Source organism: Quercus lobata, chromosome 11 (genome assembly GCF_001633185.2).
Source record: "Quercus lobata isolate SW786 chromosome 11, ValleyOak3.0 Primary Assembly, whole genome shotgun sequence".
Taxonomy (NCBI): domain Eukaryota; kingdom Viridiplantae; phylum Streptophyta; class Magnoliopsida; order Fagales; family Fagaceae; genus Quercus; species Quercus lobata.
In genome coordinates, this window is record NC_044914.1 from 16,683,453 (window position 1) to 16,706,035 (window position 22,583).

At 36.4% G+C, this 22,583-nt stretch overlaps 2 protein-coding genes across 12 annotated transcripts; both read left to right on the top strand.

Moving 5' to 3' along the window:
* The first annotated feature begins 212 nt into the window (after window positions 1–212).
* On the top strand, window positions 213–20,721 carry LOC115968181 (chaperonin 60 subunit alpha 2, chloroplastic-like). Of its 9 annotated transcripts, XR_004086687.1 has the most exons (4): window positions 9,744–10,187; window positions 12,205–14,553; window positions 16,840–16,971; window positions 17,064–20,721. XR_004086687.1 is itself a non-coding variant. In XM_031087497.1 (3 exons), the coding sequence occupies exons 1-3, from the start codon at window positions 10,158–10,160 to the stop codon at window positions 17,277–17,279; spliced, it is 348 nt and encodes a 115-aa protein (XP_030943357.1). In that variant the 5' UTR covers window positions 9,744–10,157; the 3' UTR covers window positions 17,280–20,721. The 9 variants fall into 9 exon arrangements, 1 of the variants encoding a protein (XP_030943357.1); XR_004086686.1 differs by lacking the exons at window positions 16,840–16,971; window positions 17,064–20,721 and adding an exon at window positions 213–432 and having other exon boundaries at window positions 9,876–10,187; window positions 12,205–12,387; XR_004086688.1 differs by lacking the exons at window positions 16,840–16,971; window positions 17,064–20,721 and adding an exon at window positions 14,839–15,194.
* Window positions 1,867–5,630, top strand: LOC115968179. Of its 3 annotated transcripts, none has more exons than XR_004086685.1 (4): window positions 1,867–3,571; window positions 3,655–3,834; window positions 3,907–4,304; window positions 4,370–5,630. XR_004086685.1 is itself a non-coding variant. In XM_031087495.1 (4 exons), exons 2-4 carry the CDS (start codon window positions 3,229–3,231, stop codon window positions 4,182–4,184), a joined length of 801 nt encoding a protein of 266 aa, XP_030943355.1. In that variant the 5' UTR covers window positions 1,867–2,588; window positions 2,705–3,228; the 3' UTR covers window positions 4,185–5,630. The 3 variants fall into 3 exon arrangements, 2 of the variants coding, with proteins under 2 accessions (XP_030943355.1, XP_030943354.1); XM_031087495.1 differs by having other exon boundaries at window positions 1,867–2,588; window positions 2,705–3,571; window positions 3,907–5,630; XM_031087494.1 differs by having other exon boundaries at window positions 3,907–5,630.
* Window positions 20,722–22,583: the final 1,862 nt, after the last annotated feature.

A 22,583-nucleotide genomic window follows, 5' to 3' on the forward strand; every position in this document is an offset into this window, starting at 1 on the left:
CTAGTAATCTCAGAACAATTGTATCAAGTTAACGACAAAAATAAATGGTAATAATATTCTTATGAGTTTCAATCTCTCTTTAATTTCTTTTTCTTTAAAAAAAAAAAAAAAAAAAAAAAAACAAAAATTTAGTTATTTTCTCTCTCTTGAAATCTTTTTCATCCACCTTAATAGGTATCTTGCATTAACCACAACATGGTCCATAACTATAAAGCTTTATAACGATATTTTTCTGACATTTTAGAATTATGTGAGCATATGTAACTTATCGCAATAAAATTGTGGTCGATATGGAACTTGGAAGATTTTTTTTCTCACAAATTGAAAGGTCATGGCCCTATATGTGTACATAGACAAAAACCCATGCACAAAAGGACAGATGGCCTCCCAAATTAAGTAAATTAGAGATGACAGGTATGTACACTTCCACAGGTGACTCTCACAGCATTTTGGGGTTATAGATAAGGAGTAGTTGGCTTAAGCCTTTAATGGATGCCTCTTGTCCTTCAAACTCTAGCATGAAGGAAAAAGCTTGTGCGCTTATATGTACTTATATTTACACCGAGGCTCGTACTTATAAATAATTGGAACCTTTCTCCTTGCTGCATGGACAATTTTTTAACGATAACAATACAGTTGTATTTTCTGACTTTCCTGAAGCATGTGAGCAAAACTTATGGCAATAAAATTGTGGTCGATATGGAACAAAGAAGAGAATTTTAAAAAATTTAAAAGCAAAATGAACAAACATATATTAGGACTTTTTTGATTGTCTCTCTCTCTCCCTTTCTTTTCGTTTACGTTAGTCGTGTCTATGGCACCTAAACGTAAGTCTACTCCATCCCAGAACACTCTTCATTCTGGGGCATCTTCGTCTTTTGATCCTACTCCTTCATATATTCATTTTCGTGATGAGGATGCTCGTAAGGCCTTCTCGGAGAACTTTTCTCGACGAGACATTCATTCTGAACGCCAAGTCATTTTGGCGGATGTGAGAGACTGCGCCCTCGGCCCACTTTTTTTTAAGTTATTGGACCAAACCCACGTGAATGGGTGGAGTCGTGTTATATTGCCTCTCAAAATGGAGGTTCGACTAGTTATATTTTCCCCTTTAGATTAAGGGTTTTACAATGGAGTCGCCACTTATTTAATTATTGGAAAAATAAGAAAACCATAATTGAAAAATTCCTCATTTTATTAATTTGAAATTGAATTTACATTGATCCTTGGAAAATTACACGGCTTGGTCTTAGATACAATCTAAGATAAAGTACATTGCTTTGTTTCCTAGTTACAATCTAGAAATTGAAAATTACATGGATAAGCATTTGATCTACTAACCATTGATCTAAGCTCGGAGGCTATGTTACAAGGTGGGAAGGTGTTAAGCACCTATCTTGCCCAGTAAAACCGGTCATCTAGACTATAGTGGCCAATATTCATATCACATCATCCAATATGATATCAATCAATTTGCATGTTGAATTTAAAGTGCGTGCATGTGATGACCGTAATTCAATTTATTAAGCATTGTATTTGGATTGAAAAATAAATTCTAGTGAATGTGTGTGTATAGTGATATCCTAGATTCAAAGATTTGAAAGAATTATGAAATAAACATGTTTTTCATATTTTTGATATGGATTTAGGATCAAAACTAGTGTTTATGTATAAATATGTGATGAACAACCAAGAATATGTGAAGAACACATAAGAAAATTTAAGAACATTCAAATATATTCAAGAGAATTTAAATAATTACTGATGAAACTTGAGTTCATCAGTCAAAGTAGGCAGATGGAACCAACCTTCGGTCTGTGTGAATGTATCCACAGAGATGGTCACCGGTGTGGTGCCTACCATGACGCTTCTGATGCCAAAGTTAGAATAGGAAAATGCTCTATGAGATGAAATAGATAAGGAAGATAATAATAAGTGTTTTTCAGAGTGTGTATGTACCTTCTGTTGACAGTATGGGGGCTTTATATATGTGACTTTGGTTGCTAGCTATTGTGGTCGTTAATGCCTTTCTTAGTAATGCCTCCTGCCTAATAATGGGGCTTTTAATAGGCTCCTAACGGTCTACCTGGCTAGTTTTGTAACTGCCCAAGTCATCGATTGATTATATTGAATGATTTCCCTATCTTCATCGATGGTGACTGGTTTCTTCGTCCCAGGACAACTTCGTCATGAGTGTTGGCTTCGTCTAGGAGACGTAATCTCGTCATTCCCATCAGTTGCCCCCAAGTTCTGTGGTCGTTTATGATGTGTCATGAGGACCATAGAAGACGAAAAGTTTTCCTGAGTTGTCTATGACTCTTGGGGTTCTACTCCGAATTTAATGTATAGTGGCGGCGCTACACGCAATGTGGCCACGTGGCGCATGCTGATCGATGGAGTTAATGGCATGATCCTTGGGTTTCCCGCTATTTTTCAGTTTCCTTGGGTCTTGGTTTCAAAACTTTCCTTTCCTTCACTTTAATCATTTACTCTGAGTTTTATTTTTCCCGTTTATTCCTACGACCGTTCCGACCCTGCTCCAGCGACATTTTTCGAATTTTTCTGGATTCAATCGTTTATTCTTCAAGGTACGCTCCTCTTTTCCTCCTCTTTTATTCTCTTTTCCTTCACAACCTATTATGAGTTCCTGATTTTTCTTTGCCCTTTGTTTTGTTGTGGTTATGTTTGTTTTTTGGGTTTTCAGGATTTTATTCCCCTTTTCATGGTTAGTTCCTCTGAGGTTAGGGTAGCTTGCCCCTCGGTCTCTTTCTTTTTTGCTCACTTAGGGGCGGCTTTAGGTGTTTCTAGTGACTTTTTTCCTTTGGTTAGGGATTTTTTTTTTAAGGTTGTGGGTTGAGTGTGGTTTTAGGGGAGCTATCTCCAATATTAGGCCAATCACTTGCTTGGTTTGAGGGTGAAGCGAAGAGGATGTCGGAGGTGAGATCTAGTGAACTTGAAATTGGGTTGTCATCTAGAAATGGCCCAGTGGAGGGTGATACGACCATCTCTGCCCCTTGTTCAGTTAGGGCTTTCTACGCCCTCAAGGAGGCGTGCGGGCTGGACGCTGATACCATAGCTAGGTTTAAGGATAGATTTCAATTTCTTGAACGGGTTCGTGTTCGTTGGCCCAATAGTGAGGATCAGGCATGCCACTTCTTCCCTGGTGAGGTATGCTTCTACTAGGCTGCTCTCACTTGTGGGCCTAGGCTTCCCGTCCATCCGTTGGTGATGGAGCTTTTAGGTTATTTTGGCATTGCTCCCGGGCAACTTATGCCCAATTCATGGAGGATCGAGATCAACTGTATGGAAATATGGTTGGCCGCTAACGGGGATATGATCAAGGTGAGTGAGCTCATCTACCTTTACCGTTTAAAAGAGTCAAAAGAATATGGATATTATGAGTTAGTACCTTGGGCGAGGAGGACTAGGATCGTCAAGGGCTTACCCTCGTCATTCAGGTATTGGAAGTCTCGTTTCTTTTTCGTGTCAGGTGACGATTTTGAAACCCCTTCTAGCGAGGCTTGGGGTGATATCCCAAGGTTGCTCCGTCGGTGGGGAACCCCGAACTTAGGTGCGTCAATGTTTCTCCTCGTTTGTTAATTTTCATTCTGGTTATGTGTCCGTCTCTAACTCTTGTAGTTATCTCTTTGGCAGTTAAGAGACGTCCTAAGTTAAAGTGCAAATACCAAGATCGTGTTGAAAAGGCGATAGAGTACACCAGGACGATTGAAAGTTGGGAGGACCTTGTAGATCAACGGACGCTAGCATTCTATTGCTTAGGCCCAGACCCATCTCCCTATGTCTTGCGCAACATCGACATCAAGGGAAAAAAGAGTAAGTATTGACTTCGTTAGTGTTAACTTCCCTTTAAGCACCCTTTTTTTTTTAAGTGTTTCCTTCTTACAGAGATGACGACTAAGTTCAACAGAGACATGTATGCCAAGATGAGGTCTAAGAAGGACGAGCCTTTATCCAATATCGGGAAGAAGGGAGTGTGCGTGACTGGGAAAGGCCCGTTCGCTACTCCAGTTGTTTCGGTTACTCCCGTCATCTCCGGTGCTGAGACCGTGAGGACGATCTCTCCAGCCATTTCGATTGACGAGATTCCCACTCCTTCGTCAAAGAGGCAGCGTATATCAGGCAAGGAGAAGGAGAAGGCTGATTCTCATTCATCCACTATATAGGGAGATCAAGGTCTAGCTGTGGACAGGGCACACGAAGTTGTTACGGCCGAGGACTTAAAGGTTTTTGCTGACGTGCCTTTCAACGTGGTCGCAAATCAACAAGTCCATAAGCTCGTCCAGGTAATCTGCCCGTGTGCTTTTGGTATTTATCCGTCTTTTACTGACGACTTAACCTTTCCTTTCAGGTGTTGGGGGAGAGTCTCCACATTGCTTCTAAGTACCTCACTTAGGAGGCCAAGGTGGCATCACTAACGTCCAAAATGGTGGCCCTGGACAAGGAGAATTCTAAAATGAAGAAAAAGCTCATTGATTCCATGCACGAGGTCAATACCTTGAAGGAAAGTACCAAGACTTTGTCCGACGATCTTCGTGCTGAGCGTTAGTTGACCTTGGAGAAGGATGAACAGCTTCTGGCAACCAAGAAAAAGCTCAAAACTATTGCTGCAAGGTCCGTCAAGGCTTTCCAGTAGACTGATGAGTACAACACTGTGCTCTTCAGTTGGTACTTCAAAGGCTTTGAGCTTTTAAGGCGGTATCTCCTCAAGCATCCCACCGGAGTTGATTTGCAAAACTTGGATCTTGAGGTGGTGGACTAGGAGATGGCGACTGGCGAGGCTGCCTAATCTTCTGTTATTGAAGATGATGTCCCTGACAAGACTACTACTGACGATGCTGATGCTGCCAGGAATGATGCTCCTATAGGTGATGACGTTGTCGTTGGCCCCTGAATCTTCATACTTATGGAAATTTCTTCTTTTCTTTTGTTAGCCCGTCATGTTTTCGGCTTTTTTGTAAATCTAATTTTAGAACAATTTAATCTGTCCTGGGAACAATTTTTGTGTTGCCCAGTGTTTATGGGTTTTTTGGGTATAACAACAATGGTAATTTGCCCTTGGTTTTTGGGCTTTTAATTGAATTTGCAACATACTTACTTGTTCGTCAAATGCTTGTGCTGTTTTACATTCGTCCATATCTTGTACTTAGCACTTGGCTGTGACCTCTCCATTCGTCAATGATTTGCTACTTACTCACAATCCTTCAAAGGGGCTTGGATACAGCCTGAGTTTTGTTTTGATTTATTGCAAGGTTCTTGTCCCTTTTTTTTGTTACGTGGATTCGTCGGTAACCTGCATCCATCACGCGGGATCTTGTCACTTGCACCTACTAAAGGATTGTGCCTGCGTCAGTGGCTTGCATCCGTCAAGGCGGAGTCTTGTTACTTAACTTATACCCATTCAAGGGCTGTTTGTTACGTTTATGGCTTCGTCAGTGGCTTACATCCGTCAAGGCGGAATCTTGTCACTTAGCCTTTTGACTTACACCCTTTCTAGGGATTTTGTCATGTTTTTGGCTTCATTAGTAACTTGCATCCGCCGAGGCGGAATCTTGTTACTTAAAATCACCTGGTAGGGTTTTTGGTTGTTGGTTTTCCTCATTCGTAATCTCAGAACAACTGTATCAAGTTAACGACAAAAATAAATGGCAATAATATTCTTATGAGTTTCAATCTCTCCTTAATTTCTTTTTCTTTTAAAACAAAAAAACAAAAATTTAGTCATTTTCTCTCTCTTGAAATCTTTTTCATCCACCTTAATAGGTATCTTGCATTAACCACAGCATGGTCCATAACTATAAAGCTTTATAACGATATTTACCTAACATTTTAGAATTATGTGAGCATATGTAACTTATTGCAATAAAATTGTGGTCGATATGGAACTTGGAAGATTTTTTCTCACAAATTGAAAGGTCATGGCCCTATATGTGTACATAGACAAAAACCCATGCACAAAAGGACAGATGGCCTCCCAAATTAAGTAAATCAGAGATGACAAGTATGTACACTTCCACAAGTGACTCTCACAGCATTTTGGGGGTGTAGAGAAGGAGCAGTTGGCTTAAGCCTTTACTTATAACCCCTTGTTGTGATAATAGTCGAATTTCGGTAGTGGTGACCTTAAAATCACCTGGTGGGGTTATTGCCATATTGGTTTTCCTCATTCGTAAACAAATCACCATGTCAATTCATTTTCCGCTGCACTTAGTTTAATTGGTGATTTGTTTGTGCTACCACGCGTTTGCATATTAATTTGATTAATTAATAAACTTGGCTAATTAATCAATTAATTTATCACAAGGAGTCAATACGTTTTTGGCCTATTAAATATTGGAAAAGAAAGGAAAACTATAACCTAATTTTCATCTAGTAATCTTAGAACAACTGTATCAAGTTAACGACAAAAATAAATGGCAATAATATTGTTATGAGTTTCAATCTCTCCTTAATTTCTTTTTCTTTTAAAACAAAAAAACAAAAATTTAGTCATTTTCTCTCTCTTGAAATCCTTTTCATCCACCTTAATAGGCATCTTGCATTAACCACAACATGGTCCACAACTATAAAGCTTTATAACGATATTTACCTAACATTTTAGAATTATGTGAGCATATGTAACTTATCGCAATAAAATTGTGGTCGATATGGAACTTGGAAGATTTTTCTCACAAATTGAAAGGTCATGGCCCTATATGTGTACATAGACACAAACCCATGCATAAAAGGACAGATGGCCTCCCAAATTAAGTAAATCAGAGATGACAAGTATGTACACTTCCACAGGTGACTCTCACAGCATTTTGGGGGTGTAGATAAGGAGCAGTTGGCTTAACCCTTTGCTTGTAACCGCTTGTTGTGATAATAGAGGAATTTCGGGAGTTGTGACCTTAAAATCACTTAGTGGGATTTTTGCCGTGTTGGTTTTCCTCATTTGTAAACAAATCACCGTGTCAATTCATTTTCCACTGCACTTAGTTTAATTGGTAATTTGTTTGTGCTATCACACGTTTGTATATTAATTTGATTAATTAATAAACTTGGCTAATTAATCAATTAATTCATCACAAGGACTCAATACGTTTTTGGCCTTTTAAATATTGGAAAAGAAAGGAAAACTATAACCTAATTTTCATCTAGTAATCTCAGAACAACTGTATCAAGTTAACGACAAAAATAAATGGCAATAATATTCTTATGAGTTTCAATCGCTCCTTAATTTCCTTTTCTTTTAAAACAAAAAAAAAAAATTTAGTCATTTTCTCTCTCTTGAAATCTTTTTCATCCACCTTAATAGGTATCTTGCATTAACCACAGCATGGTCCACAACTATAAAGATTTATAACGATATTTATCTAAAATTTTAGAATTATGTGAGCATATGTAACTTATCGCAATAAAATTGTGGTTGATATGGAACTTGGAAGATTTTTTCTCACAAATTGAAAGGTCATGGCCCTATATGTGTACATAGACAAAAACCCATGCACAAAAGGACAGATGGCCTCCTAAATTAAGTAAATCAGAGATGACAAGTATGTACACTTCCACAGGTGACTCTCACAGCATTTTGGGGGTGTAGATAAGGAGCAGTTGGCTTAAGCCTTTACTTGTAGTTGCTTATTGTGATAATAGTGGAATTTCGGTAGTAGTGACCTTAAAATCACCTGGTGGGATTTTTGCCGTGTTGGTTTTCTTCATTCGTAAACAAATCACCGTGTTAATTTATTTTTCGCTGCACTTAGTTTAATTGGTAATTTGTTTGTGCTACCACGCGTTTGCATATTAATTTGATTAATTAATAAACTTGGCTACTTAATCAATTAATTCATTACAAGGAGTCAATACATTTTTGGCCTATTAAATATTGGAAAAGAAAGGAAAACTATAACCTAATTTTCATCTAGTAATCTCAGAACAACTGTATCAGTTAACGACAAAAATAAATGGCAATAATATTGTTATGAGTTTCAATCTCTCCTTAATTTCTTTTTCTTTTAAAACAAAAAAACAAAAATTTAGTCATTTTCTCTCTCTTGAAATCCTTTTCATCCACCTTAATAGGCATCTTGCATTAACCACAACATGGTCCACAACTATAAAGCTTTATAACGATATTTACCTAACATTTTAGAATTATGTGAGCATATGTAACTTATCGCAATAAAATTGTGGTCGATATGGAACTTGGAAGATTTTTCTCACAAATTGAAAGGTCATGGCCCTATATGTGTACATAGACACAAACCCATGCACAAAAGGACAGATGGCCTCCCAAATTAAGTAAATCAGAGATGACAAGTATGTACACTTCCACAGGTGACTCTCACAGCATTTTGGGGGTGTAGATAAGGAGCAGTTGGCTTAACCCTTTACTTGTAACCGCTTGTTGTGATAATAGAGGAATTTCGGGAGTTGTGACCTTAAAATCACTTAGTGGGGTTTTTGACGTGTTGGTTTTCCTCATTTGTAAACAAATCACCCTGTCAATTCATTTTCCACTGCACTTAGTTTAATTGGTAATTTGTTTGTGCTATCACACGTTTGTATATTAATTTGATTAATTAATAAACTTGGCTAATTAATCAATTAATTCATCACAAGGAATCAATACGTTTTTGGCCTATCAAATATTGGAAAAGAAAGGAAAACTATAACCTAATTTTCATCTAGTAATCTCAGAACAACTGTATCAAGTTAACGACAAAAATAAATGGCAATAATATTCTTATGAGTTTCAATCTCTCCTTAATTTCCTTTTCTTTTAAAACAAAAAAAAAAACAAAAATTTAGTCATTTTCTCTCTCTTGAAATCTTTTTCATCCACCTTAATAGGTACCTGCATTAACCATAGCATGGTCCACAACTATAAAGATTTATAACGATATTTACCTAACATTTTAGAATTATGTGAGCATATGTAACTTATCGCAATAAAATTGTGGTCGATATGGAACTTGGAAGATTTTTTCTCACAAATTGAAAGGTCATGGCCCTATATGTGTACATAGACAGAAACCCATGGACAAAAGGACAGATGACCTCCCAAATTAAGTAAATCAGAGATGACAAGTATGTACACTTCCACAGGTGACTCTCACAGCATTTTGGGGGTGTAGATAAGGAGCAGTTGGCTTAAGCCTTTACTTGTAACTGCTTATTGTGATAATAGTGGAATTTCGGTAGTGGTGACCTTAAAATCACCTGGTGGGGTTTTTGCCGTGTTGGTTTTCTTCATTCGTAAACAAATCACCGTGTTAATTTATTTCCGCTGCACTTAGTTTAATTGGTGATTTGTTTGTACTACCACGCGTTTGCATATTAATTTGATTAATTAATAAACTTGGCTAATTAATCAATTAATTCATCACAAGGAGTCAATACATTTTTGGCCTTTTAAATATTGGAAAAGAAAGGAAAACTACGACCTAATTTTCATCTAGTAATCTCAGAACAATTGTATCAAGTTAACGACAAAAATAAATGGCAATAATATTGTTATGAGTTTCAATCTCTCCTTAATTTCTTTTTCTTTTAAAACAAAAAAACAAAAATTTAGTCACTTTCTCTCTCTTGAAATCTTTTTCATCCACCTTAATAGGTATCTTACATTAACCACAGCATGGTCCACAACTATAAAGCTTTATAACGATATTTATCTAACATTTTAGAATTATGTGAGCATATGTAACTTATCGCAATAAAATTGTGGTTGATATGGAACTTGGAAGATTTTTTCTCACAAATTGAAAGGTCATGGCCCTATATGTGTACGTAGTCAAAAACCCATGCACAAAAGGATAGATGGCCTCCCAAATTAAGTAAATTAGAGATGACAGGTATGTACACTTCCACAGGTTACTCTCACAGCATTTTGGGGTTATAAATAAGTAAATTAGGGTTTCAAATCAATTTCACATAGTATTTTTAAGGAAACTCTAAGGTGCTGTGCCTTCTCCTTTCAAAGTCACTTACTAGATATCATTCTTATACCATTAGAACCAGTAGATTTAAAGTTGCTGCAACAAGATCAACAATTGCTAATGATCTAAAATCTTTGAGTGAGATTTCAAAGTCACAAACGTGGGTATTTGTGAGCGACAGATTCAAGATAAAAGTGTCCGTGGATTTGGAACTGCATGTGGTCGTGTGAGTAAGTTCTACATAAGGTAGCTTTAGATTTTAGGGAGAAAATTTATTGTAAATTTCCATTCTATCATAGTGGATTTGTTTGTCTTGAGGATAGGTCAGGTTAAATCCTCCCCATATTTTTTACCTTGAAACTAACAATTTCATAAGTTTTCCTGGGTAATCATATCGTTGTCTTATTTCTTTCTCCACACTAGATGATATGATATTTTTTTGATTAACCTAGATCTCATAATTAACCTAAATAAACACTTGGCTAATTCATTAAATTAAACAATCTGTATTAAGGGGTCTAAGCAGACAAACATATTATATCAATATACATCCAACATTATTTTAATTAAATAAATAGTTATTGTTTCCAAGTAGAAAAATACAACAACAAAAGTTCGAAACTATATGAATTCAGTTGCTGAACATTATATTATATAATATGTCTAATATACTTATAACATGGGGCCAAGTTTTAGGGAGGGAGAGGGGGGGGGGGGACCCCTGTTGATCACCCTAGGACTAGAACCCTGCTAGTTAGCATACCTGTGAGATTTCAATGATGAATTTTAGGGTTTGTTTGGTAGGAGGGGTGGAAAAGTAGAATGATAGAAAATGGTGGGAGGATGGAAAAGTGGGAGGATAGAAAAGATTTTAATTTCTATCATTTTTGTTTGGTAGGGAGTGGAAAAGTGGAGGGATGGAAAAAGTAAATTTGGATAAGTTTACTCATACACCCTTGTTAAAAAATGAAGGCCAATTAAAACAAAAAAGTGACAAATAACCAAAAAAAAAAAAGAAGCAATCACCCAATTTGTTAAAAAATAAAAATCATGTCTAGTTAAACAAAAAAAAAAAAACAAAACAAAACAATTATCACACCCACAAAAAGAAAAAGGCAACGTCCAAGAAAGAAAGAAAAGAAAAAAAAAGAAAAAAAAAAAAAGAGGCAACGTGCCACCCATAGGAAATCAAAAAAAAAAAAAAGAAAAGAAAAAGAAAGCAATGTCCTTGAAAAAAAAAGAAAAAAGAAAAAGAGGCAACACACACACACACACACACACACACACACACACGGGCATTTTTGTCCATTAAGCAACCCCATTTTCCACACACACACACATGGGCATTTTTGTCCATTAAGCAACCCCATTTTCTCCCTGTAGTTTTCTCTCCATTTTGGGGAGAAAACTTTTTGGTGGGTCTGGGGAAAAACACTCGGATCCCATCATTTATTTTCCTTCCTCTCCACCCAACCAAATACACTCAAAAAAGTTTTTCTTCCAATTTTCTCTCCAAAGTTTTCCATCCATCCTATTTCACCTCCAAACAAACACACCCTTAAGATGAGACAGTGTTTGTGGGGAAGATAGGATGACAATCCCTCTTTCTCACGATGCATCACATGGTTGTGTTGCTTGCACTGGCTATGCTCATGGTTATTGTGTGTGGGGTATGAGAAAGTGTGGAATCATCAACAATTATTGGAATTTCTAAAAATGTGATTGGTTATGTGAATTTTTTAAAACAATGATGGTTTTTTTTATTACTATAAATGTAGTTCCTCTAAGCTTAAATTAAATAAAATCATGTTTTGAACCATAAAAAAGTTTAAGGAGTTTAGTTGTGCATTAAGAGCATTCGCATTAGCTTGTGCAAAAATTTCAGTTTATTTTGGCATAAGAATTTGCTTTTTTTATTTTACATACTCATTTTTCAAAACACCTCACATCAGATTGTTTATTTTAAACTATATTTTATTAAAATATCAATTTTCCTTAATATTTTTTAATTGTTTCTCTTTATTCACACACAGCAACCAATATCCACTCTATTCCTTTATTCTCGAGATACATAAAGAAATAATAAACAACTAAATGCAAAATGAATAGTGTTAGTGTAAATTGACATAGTTATTGTAGCAAACTTGTAAATTTACATAATTATACATAAACTGATATAAGTCATTTTAAAGCAAAACTGTATAAATTCTACACATTATTTTCTATTATACGTAGACTAATGTGAATGCTCTTAATGTGCTAGGTGCCTCACGACGTTGGGCCATCATCAGGACATAATTTTGATTATTCCTTCAAAATGTTTGTTACGCGATATAAATAATTGTCCAGTCTTGAGGATATTTGTCTCATAATTATTTGGTGGCGCATACAACAAATGGTTATCTCAACAGTCTTTTAGCATATTGTTTAAAAATTCATTCTTGTACTTTTGTTTTTCATTTTTTAGACCGGATTTTATTTGGCATTTTATAGTATCTGTATGGTGAATAATTTTTATATAGAAACAATAGGATTAGAATATATGATAACTGATTCATAATTATTGTTTTTTTTATCGTTAATTCAAAATACTAATGATTTTTTTTTTTTTATAGGCGAGATTCATCCCTAAATTTTTTATAATTGGAATACATTATATAGCATATATATTCAAGAAAATAAGATTTATTTGTTAGAAAATTAGATATTGATCGAGATGGTTCGAAAAATAATTCACTAATTTTTCTATTACCAATCGATAGTTGATTGCTGAATTTTATAACTTACTGAGAATGAGATTAAAAAATATATATCCATAATTTGGAGGAAAAGTGAAAGGCTGGTTTGTGCTAGGTTTTATAGGATGGCCCAAAAAGGTAATTGGGTCCAAGCCCAAGCCCAAGCCCGCTCCAACGATGCAGCTAGTTCATGAGTTGACGCAGTTGAGTTGAGTTGAGTTGAGTTGAGTCACGTTATCTGGTCCGAGTCGTATACTAAAACCCCTCTAACTAGGGGTGTGTCGGTTCGGTTTCGGTCGGTTTTCTAAGTGTTGGCCAACCGAAACCGAAATTTTCCGTTTGGGAAATTCTCAACCGAAACCGACCGAAATAATTGGAAATCCGTCGGTTTCAGTTGGATTTGATTTCGGTCGATTTCAGTCGGTTTTTCGGTTTCCTCATCATTTATTTTCTAAGAAAGCAAACAAAGAAAAAAAATTAACAAACCCAGAAAGCAGAAACCCAGAAAATATTAACAAACCCAAAAGAAATAAACAAACCCAGAAAAACCCTTTGCTTTCCCACGTTTTCTCACCACCCAAACACCAACAAACACCAAGCACCAAGCACCAAGCAAAGTAGCACACACAAAACCTAAAAAAAAAAAAAAAAGAGAGAACGGCGAAGAAGTGTACCAGCGAAGCCAAACTCACAACCTTTTACAAACGAAGAACAAAACCCAAACACCCAAAAACCTTGAAACCCAAACACTAAGAACAAAACCCAAACCACGAACCCAAAAACCTTGAAACCCAAATAGAAACCCACAAAGAACAAAACCCAAACCACGAAGACAGAAAAATCAAACCAGAGAGGCGGCGACAGCGAAGGAGGTGGCGGCGATTGAACCCAGGTGGCGAAGACTCCAGGCAGCGGCGACAACGGGGTTTGTTGATGTTTTCTCTCTGGATCTTTGGGTGGGTTTCTTGATTCTTGTTCTTGATTCTCTCTGAATCTTGTTCTTGGTGTGGGTTTTTCATTTCTTGCTTCTTTATGCTCTCTCTTGATGTTGCCAACGGAAGTGAGAGAGCAAAACCCAAACGTGAAAGACAAATGCAGAAAATAGGATTAATAGGGTTATAAAGCAAACCCCAAAACGACGTAGTTTTGGTAATAAGGAAAGGAAAAATAAAAAAGGCATTACTAAGGGTCGAACCTGGGCTGACTGTAGACAAGCATGTCTCCTTGCCACTAGGATACCAGGTACTTTGCTAGAATATTTTGTACAAATTATTATTTAATATATTTTGGTTTGGTTCGGTCGGTTCGGCCTATTAGAAATTGCAACCGAAAACCGAACCGAAATTATCGGTTTTTTATATGATAAAACTGAAACCGAACTGAAACCGAAACCGAACCGAAATTTTTGCATCGGTTTGGTCAGTTTGAAGCGGTTTTTTCGGTTCGTCGGTTTTTTGCACACCCCTACCTCTAACCCAAAACCAAAGCCCCAAAGCAAAACCATTTCTTCAACTATTATAGGGATATGTCTGTTTCCTTCTCTTCCCTTCAGCTCTTCCGTCAAAAACCTCTCTTTTCTGTAAGTACTCTCTCTCTCTCTCTCTCTCTCTCTCTCTGTGTATGTCTTTCTCTTTGTATTATTTTGTGTTTGAAGTAATGGGTTATTGTTGCAGAGCCTTTATTGGAACCGAAGGGCAACTGGGTTGTGGAGAAGCACAAATTTTGTGAGGAGTATTGCTGTTAAGGCAGGCCCAAAGAGGGTATCTTTTGGTAAAGAATGCAGGGAGGCCTTAGGACCTAGAGGTATCTTTTGGTAAAGAATGATGGGATTGATAAGCTGGCTGATGCTGTCTCTCTCACCTTAGGACCTAGAGGTATCTGGGTATTCTTCATTTCTGTTTGTTTTGATAGCTTTTTTAGGTTGCCACCATTATATACCGTCTCTTACTCTCTTTATGCTTTAGATTTTGAGAACAAGAAGGATTATTTCATTTTCTATCTATGCTTATATCGGTGAAGGGATCAATGATAAGCCTACAGGTTAAAAAATATCTTGTCGGTGATTCTTGCTCTATCATTTGCAATGGATACATTAGTTTCAATTGGATGATTGTTATTTGGTAATAGTTTGCCAAGTTTAATTTGTTTTGTTTATGTAGTGGTAATAGTAATGAGAAATGTGCTGGAGGCTACACATTAAACTGATTTCATCTATTTCAGAGAAGTGAGCCAGCTAGAGATTTGACTTTGTCTTATCAAGTTGTGAAATTTTTCAGTGCATGGTGTAGTTGAGCCACCGAACAAAATTAGGCTAATGGAAGATTGCAGTGCCACTTTGCAGGACTTCAATTTGCAAGTTCACTGCAAAGTTTATTTATTTCGCATTTGCGTGAGATTGTGGTTTAGCTTGCACTTCTAATGCGTAAATTCAATTTAGTCCATGAAGTTGTACTAAATTTTATATATATTATCATTTTAATTTTTCTCCCCATTTTTTCCCCCTAGGGAGGATGGTTGGGGGGGGGGGGGGGGGTAAAGATGTGAGTTGTTCTAAGACTATAAGGAGTTTGAGAAAAATTCTATACCTTTTTGGAAGAGTTCAGAATAGCAATGCTGCTTGAATTTATGTGTATTTGTTATTTTCTATCATAAAAATTTCCTTCACGAACTTTTTGAATCTAGGACGAAATTGTATCATGAGATTCATTCTCACTGAATGGCAGAGTGTTTATTGGAGTAGGTGAATTTGAAATATTGAAAATTGTTTCATGTTTCTTTTTGTGGTTTTTTTTTTTGGTTGGGGGGGGGGGGGGGGGGAGGTGTGGGGATTGCCATCCTTGTGAAGGCTAGGAAGCAATATGAAACAGGTTCATCCTGGTTTTTGCACATTGCAGCTGAATATTAACAAGATCAAGTTCATATACTTGAACTGTAGCTGTTGTGGGACTTGCAACTTGCAAATTGGGGTCTGTCAATGTTAAAACTTAGGATATTTTTGGTACACTGAATATGGATTACAACAGGAATGGTAATCTTTATTACTAGAAATAAAAGGTGTTGTAATTGAATAACTAAACCTATTCATTAGTTTGGTTGTGAGTTGTAACATTAGAATAAAACTTATGATCAATTTTAGAAAATATCTCATTCATACAAATATATTTCCTGGAAAATAATATATTTTAAATTTTAGAGAGATGAGTTATTTTTTGATATTTTTTTATTTCCATAATTGTTAGGTGGATATGGAAAGTTTATTTATTTGGAAATATATTAATGTTAGAAATTATTACATCTACTAAGGAATAGTTATTACAACCCTTTTAGAGAGGAATAGTTATTCTTCATTTTAAAGAATAGTTATTCATAAAGAATGACTATTCCCTATAATAAAAATATAACCAAACTATTGAATAGCTAAATCATAGGAATAACTATTACATTACAGTGCCCATTACAATATACCGAACATGCCCTTAAGGATATTATTTAAGGGCCTTGGTCAAAAAAAAAAAAAAAAACCTATATTCTTCTCAAGTGAGCTAGATGGTGGATTGAGATTATTTGCAAATGCTTCTAACACCATAATTATAAGGAAGAACCCCCAAAAAAATGCCATTAATTGTGTTGCTTGTGTTAATGCCATTGATGGGGACTGGTTGAAGCCTAAAATAGTAAGATTGTAGGTATGAGGTCTTGGTTTTTCATGGTTTCAGTGGCATGTCTATTAAAAATAATAATAATAGCAAAGTAAAAAAGGCTGTTGAAGGGGAAGCTAGCTCTGTTCATCATGAACATGGCATAAGATCAGTTGAAGCCTTGAAGGCTTGTAACTGAAGCTTTTCTTGAAGAGATATTAATTTATTTATGAAGAGATATTTATTTGCTTATTTTCTTAATAAGCTTCAGTCAGGTAGGGTGGCCTCACTTTGGCTATGTAAAATAGTTATGCTGGAGAACTTCTATTTTTCAATTTATGGGGTTGGCTCTGTTACGGCATAAGCCTTTATGACTTTTCTGACATTTTAAAAAAGCTATAATATGCTAGATGTAACACATACTGAAATACTCAGAAGAGAATATAAGTATTTTTAAATCAAATTATTAAATTTTATGCTGCTAATTTGATAGAGGTATTGATTTTAAGTGAAAATATGCAGGCCGTAATGTTATTCTTTCTGAGTTTGGATCGCTTAAAGTAATTAATGTTGGCGTTACAATTGCTCGATCCATGGAGCTTTCAGATGCAATTGAGAATGCAGGAGCAATGCTAATCCAAGAGGTCATTCATGGTTGCTAGATAATTCTCTCCCCTGTTGTTGTATTGATGTTTTTTGAGACAAAAGCAATCATAGATATGTAAATCTTCATATCTTTCTTGCAGGTTGCAACCAAAATGAATGATTTGGTTGGTGATGGTACAACTACTACAATTGTTTTGGCTCAAGCAATGATCAAATCTGGGATGCTGGCAGTTGCTTTTGGGGCTAACCCAGTTTCTTTGAAGAAAGGAATGGATAAGACTGTGAAAGAATTGGTCAAGGTCTTGAAGAAGAAAAGTGTGCTAGTAAGAAGAAGAGATGATATAAAAGGTATTTAGAGCATGTCCTGTGAGTTACCATCAAAAGCAAAAGAGAAAAGCGCTTCAAGTTTTGGCCTTGTCCCCTCCAGCTGCTCCATTAGAAGCACCCTCAGGATCAGCAATATCATCCTCTGGAGCATTCTCTTTGGGAGCAGCAGTAGCTTGGGTGGCCTCGTCAACCTCCATCTCCTTGTCCACTTCCTCGAAGTCCAAATCCTCCATGTTTACTCCTGAGGGATGCTTGACCAAATACCGACTGAGAAGCTTGAAGCCTTTGTAATACCAACTAAAGAGCATGGTGTTATACTCTTCAGTCAATTGAAAAGCTTGAACAGCCTTGGCAGCCATGGATTTAACCTTCTGGTTTGCAGCCTGAAACTATTTGTCTTCTTTCACCATCAGCTGCTTCTCGACCTTAAGCTTGTTAGCCAAAGCCTTGGCCTTCTCCTTGGCTAAGTTGGCTTTGTCCATGGCAGTAATGAGATCCCTCCTCAACTTCGTGTTCTTAGCCTCCAGAGCCTCTACCTTGGACCCTGCCACCATTGCCTTCTCCTCATGACTCAGGTACTTAGAAGTTATGTGGATTGTCTCTCCCAGCACTTGAAAATCATAAGAAGAGAAGAGTTATAAGCATCAAGAACCATCCCACTTCATGAGTTACACAACCAAATGAAAAGAAGCCTCACCTGGATGAGCTTGTGAATATGGCGGTTCACAACCTCGTGAAAAGGGCGCTAGAAAGCACCTTGAGGTCCTCGGCAGTGACGACATAATGGGCCCTCGCCAAGGCAAGGCCAACATCATCCCAAACGCTGGACGTTTGGGAGGCTACCTTCTCCTTCCCTTTTGCCAACATCCTCTACCTCTTTGGATGAGGACTAAGCTCTTCCAATGAAGTAGTAGGAGAGACCGTCTTCATGGCCTCGGGGATGGAGGTGGCCGAAGTAATCGGGGTCCCCTTCTCAAGAACCTGCACCACCTTCTTCCCCAGGTTGGAAAGAGGCTCATTCTTAGAAGGAGGGCTTCGAACCAAGGAAATGACGAGCTAAAGTTTGAGGATCGACAAGGTCGTCAAAATCATCGATTGTTTTTGCATACTCAGTGGCTACCTGGACACACTCCTTGTACCTACTCTTGAGCTTAGGGCGCTCCTTAACTGCAAATACACAACAAGCAAGGTTAATGACGAATCAAATTGAAAAGAGAAAGAACTGTTAAGAAATAAGCAAAGGACGACGCACCTAGCCTTAGGGACCACCACCGACAAAGCAATCTAAGAACCTCACCCTATAAGTCTTCAGAAAGAGTCTCCCATCCATCTCTAGACACGAAGAAGCAACTGGATTTCCAATACCAAAAAGACAAAAGAAGATCCGTGATAATCTTCGCCTTCTTAACCTAGGGCACAAGGCTGTAGTACCTATACTCCTTAGACTCCTTTAAACGATATAGGTGAACAAAGTTGTCTAACCTGGTCATGTTACCTTCAGTGATGACCATCCAAATCTCCATACAACTAATTACTATCCTTCATGAGTTTGACATAAGTTGCCCAGGAGCAATGTTGAAGTGGTTCAAGAGTTCCATGATGAACGGATGGACAGGGAATCTAAGGCCACACTAGAAAGTAGCATCATAGAAGCACACTTCCCTTGGCGAAAAAGTATAAGCCTTTTCCCCTTCATGAGGAAGTCGAATCTTAACCTCCTCAGGGAATTGAAATCTATCCCTAAACCTAAAAAGGGTATCAGCGTCTAAGGCATACTCCTCCTTAAGGGCGTGGAAAGGCCTATTCTCCCTCTGTCTAGACAATGAAAGGCCAAACGTAGCGGTATCTCCCTCCGCCTCGATGGGGTCATCACTAGATGACAACCCCATCTCAAGCTTACTAGACCTCACCTCAAATACCCCTTCTCTTTCACCTACCATCTCCCTAAACCAATTCAAAGACTGATGTAGCAAAGGATACAAATCAACTAACATAAAACCTAAACCACTATTCCTAGACACAAAACCTTCAATTGGGGGGCAACAAGCACTGGAAGAACCAAAAGATGCTCCTAAGCAAGCAAAAAAGAAAGAAACGGATGGATAAAGCTTTCTAATCTTAGAATTTTGGACCATGAAATTAGTACATAGTCTTAAGTTGAAAAAGAAAGGTAGAAAAAACTTCGCTGTAAAAAGGAAAGGTAAAAGAAAGAGAAATCATACCTCCAAAATGGAAAAACCAAGCTTAGAAAGGAAAAAGTTGCTAGAGTTCAAGGAGCTTGGAGAGGAAGAGTTCAGAGCAACAATGGTGAGAGAGAGAAAGAGAAAAAGTAAAGAAGGAGAGGAACAACTAAGTAGTTTAAAAGCTAGGCTTGGAAAAGTGAAAATCTGCAGGAAACCCAAAAGTCCCTCGAATAAAACGTTGCTATCCACCACTCAGAGTGCACGACGTGGCCACGACACGTATGGTGCTGCCACTCTGCATTAAATGTAGACACAACAAAAATCTCAAAAGTCACATCTGAACAAATAACCTTTCATATTCTCAAGATCGTCATCACACGCAAGGACGATCTCAGAATAAGGGGGCTACTGATAGATCGAGTAATTACTCTCGTCCTGAAGAGCCAGCCTGGATGAGGATAGAGCGCCATAAAAACATCTATTCAATGCCCCGACGGTTACATATCAGTGATGAGACTGTTGGAACCTCCATTAAGGCTGAATTAAGTACGCCTGAGGCATTACCAAAAAGCTTTCAAGTCACCATTTAAGAAGGACAACGGCTAGTAAGAAGAGCCTATTTATAGGACCTACCAAGTCCCAGACAAAGTAGATACACACTAATCATTTTTTACTCTTGTTACCAAATTCTCTCTATTTTTTGAGCTCCATTTGTTGACTTTATCATCGGAGACTCCATGGCCAACACCACACCAATGACCACCTAAGAGGATTTCCCTTTTTCACTCACACCGCAAGAACTTGGTTGAGCTCATATTAGAAACCCTCTGGATGAACCCAACTATTGACGATCTTAGCATCATCAATATATATAAAATATATTTATATTAAAAAAAAATTGGGGGCATTGCCTCCAAAGTCAATGACTAGCTACGTCCCTGGTCTCAACATATGTATTTATCGTTTACTTGAATATTACTGCAAACGTGAAATTATAGCTTGAGTTATTTTGTATCGTGGAACCTATTATCGTCTCTATGTCTTTGTGTAGCCACGCAAAAGACATGCACAAAAAAAGAAGAAAAATGCTTGAAAAACATAGTGTCGGTGGGTGACTCTCAGAACATTTTGGGAGGTGAAAGAGGAACTTAGTTTAAAAATAGAGCAGTTGGCTTAAACCTTAATGGATGCCTCTTGTCCTTCAATCACTAACATGAATGAAAGAGCTTATGCGTTTATATGTACTGGAATTTACAACTAAACTGAAGCACCTACTCTGAAGTCTGAACCTTCCTGAATGGATTTTGTTTTTTTGTTTTTTGGGGGCTAATTAATTGCCTTCTCATAATATTTTCTTTTCAGCTTATAAACTTGAATTTTCCTACCACTCAGAACCTCATAAAAATCAAGGTTTGCCTCAACATTAATGTTGGAAAAGAAAGGAAAACTATAACCTAATTTTCATCATAGTAGTCAGAACAACTAGATCAAGTTAACGACCAAAAAAAAAAAAAAAAAAAAAAAAAAAAAAAAAAAAAAAAAAAAAAAAAAACCAGACACATTGGTAATAACATTCCTTATGAGTTCCAGTCTCTTTTTTATTTTTTCAAATGTTAAGTCATTAATTCACTCTCTTGAATTTTTTTTTCATCCACCTTTAATAAGTATCTTGCATTAATCACAACCATAAAGCTTTATAACGATATAGTCGGTTGTTGTATACTTGTATGTCTTTTTCTGACCTCTAGAAGTACGTGAACAACACTTGTGGCAAGAAAATTGTGGTCGATATGGAACTTGGAAGAGTTTTTTTTTTTTTTTTTTTTTTTTTTTTTTTGTGACTAAAATCAAAATGAACAAACATATAACCGAGTCAGCTCCTCCCCTTTTCTCTTCCATATTTGAGATAAGAGTCATTATTTTCTCTTTTCTGATTTCATCTTAATGATATAAGTGAAGATGTTTTACCTAAATCCCATATTAATTTAAGTTATCACTGGATTTTGGATGCATCGACTTTTATATCTTTATTTTTGAGATGCAAGTAAGTGGTTTGTCTTGGTCATATCTATCTTCTCATTTTATCCAAAGTAACAAGGAATTGGTGTGATTTCTATTTTGCATATGTGCTTAATGACTTATTAATGATCAATTCTCATGTGTTTTATATTTTTGAAAGCAAAGAGTTCGATTAAACACTTGGCTTCATTTATTGACTAATAGTGGTTTTAGGATTTTTTTTCTAAGGGGGCCAGTAAAAAAATGAATCTTAGGTTAGAGATATATAAATTTTACAGTCTATGTGGTTTTCTTATTACAATTTTTTCTATAGCATGTACTAGCAAGAGAATAAAAAATAAACTACAAGTTCATTAAACATATTGTTTCCTAACACAATGAATATGCTGATTATTGTTACTAAAAATTAAATTAATTATATTGGTTTAGGACAATTATATGTTTACATTGTACTATCAATGTAAGATTTACATTGCAGATTAAATTAATGTGTACAATGTTATATGTATTTGTTTAGAGGCAATGTAAATCTTACATTGAAAATACAATGTAAATTAAGAATTTTTCATTAGTTTATTTCAAATTTGTTAAGTTTTAAATGAATTTTTTCTAAGTTTTGAGAGGAACAAATTTATACTTTTATTGTTGGGCTTACTATTTTTTATCTCCCAAATTTTAGATAAAATTTATTTGTTGTTAGAATTTTTATTTTTTGTTTAAAAGACCAAAATATTATTTAGAGGATCATAGAATTTAAGCTTATTCCAGCTAGGTTTAAAAAACAAAATTTAATGAGAGGGTGTTAAAATTTTTATTTTATGAGGGTTAAATAAAAGTAAATAAATAAATTATATATTATAAAAATTAAAAAAAAAAAAAAAAAACAATTGCCAGTTCAGGGGTTCATTTGAACCCGTAGACTATATATACATAGCTCCGCCCATCCAATCATATCAATCGATCTCTAAGTGTCAATGTAATGTGTTACGTTATTGCGAACCCTTGGTGCAGTGGTCATTTCGCAAGAATTAGTGCTTGTAGGGTGTGGAAGGAAAGGGCAAAAGTGTCATTTGAACTCCTAGACTATATATACATAGCTCCACCCATCCAATCATATCGATCAATCTCTAA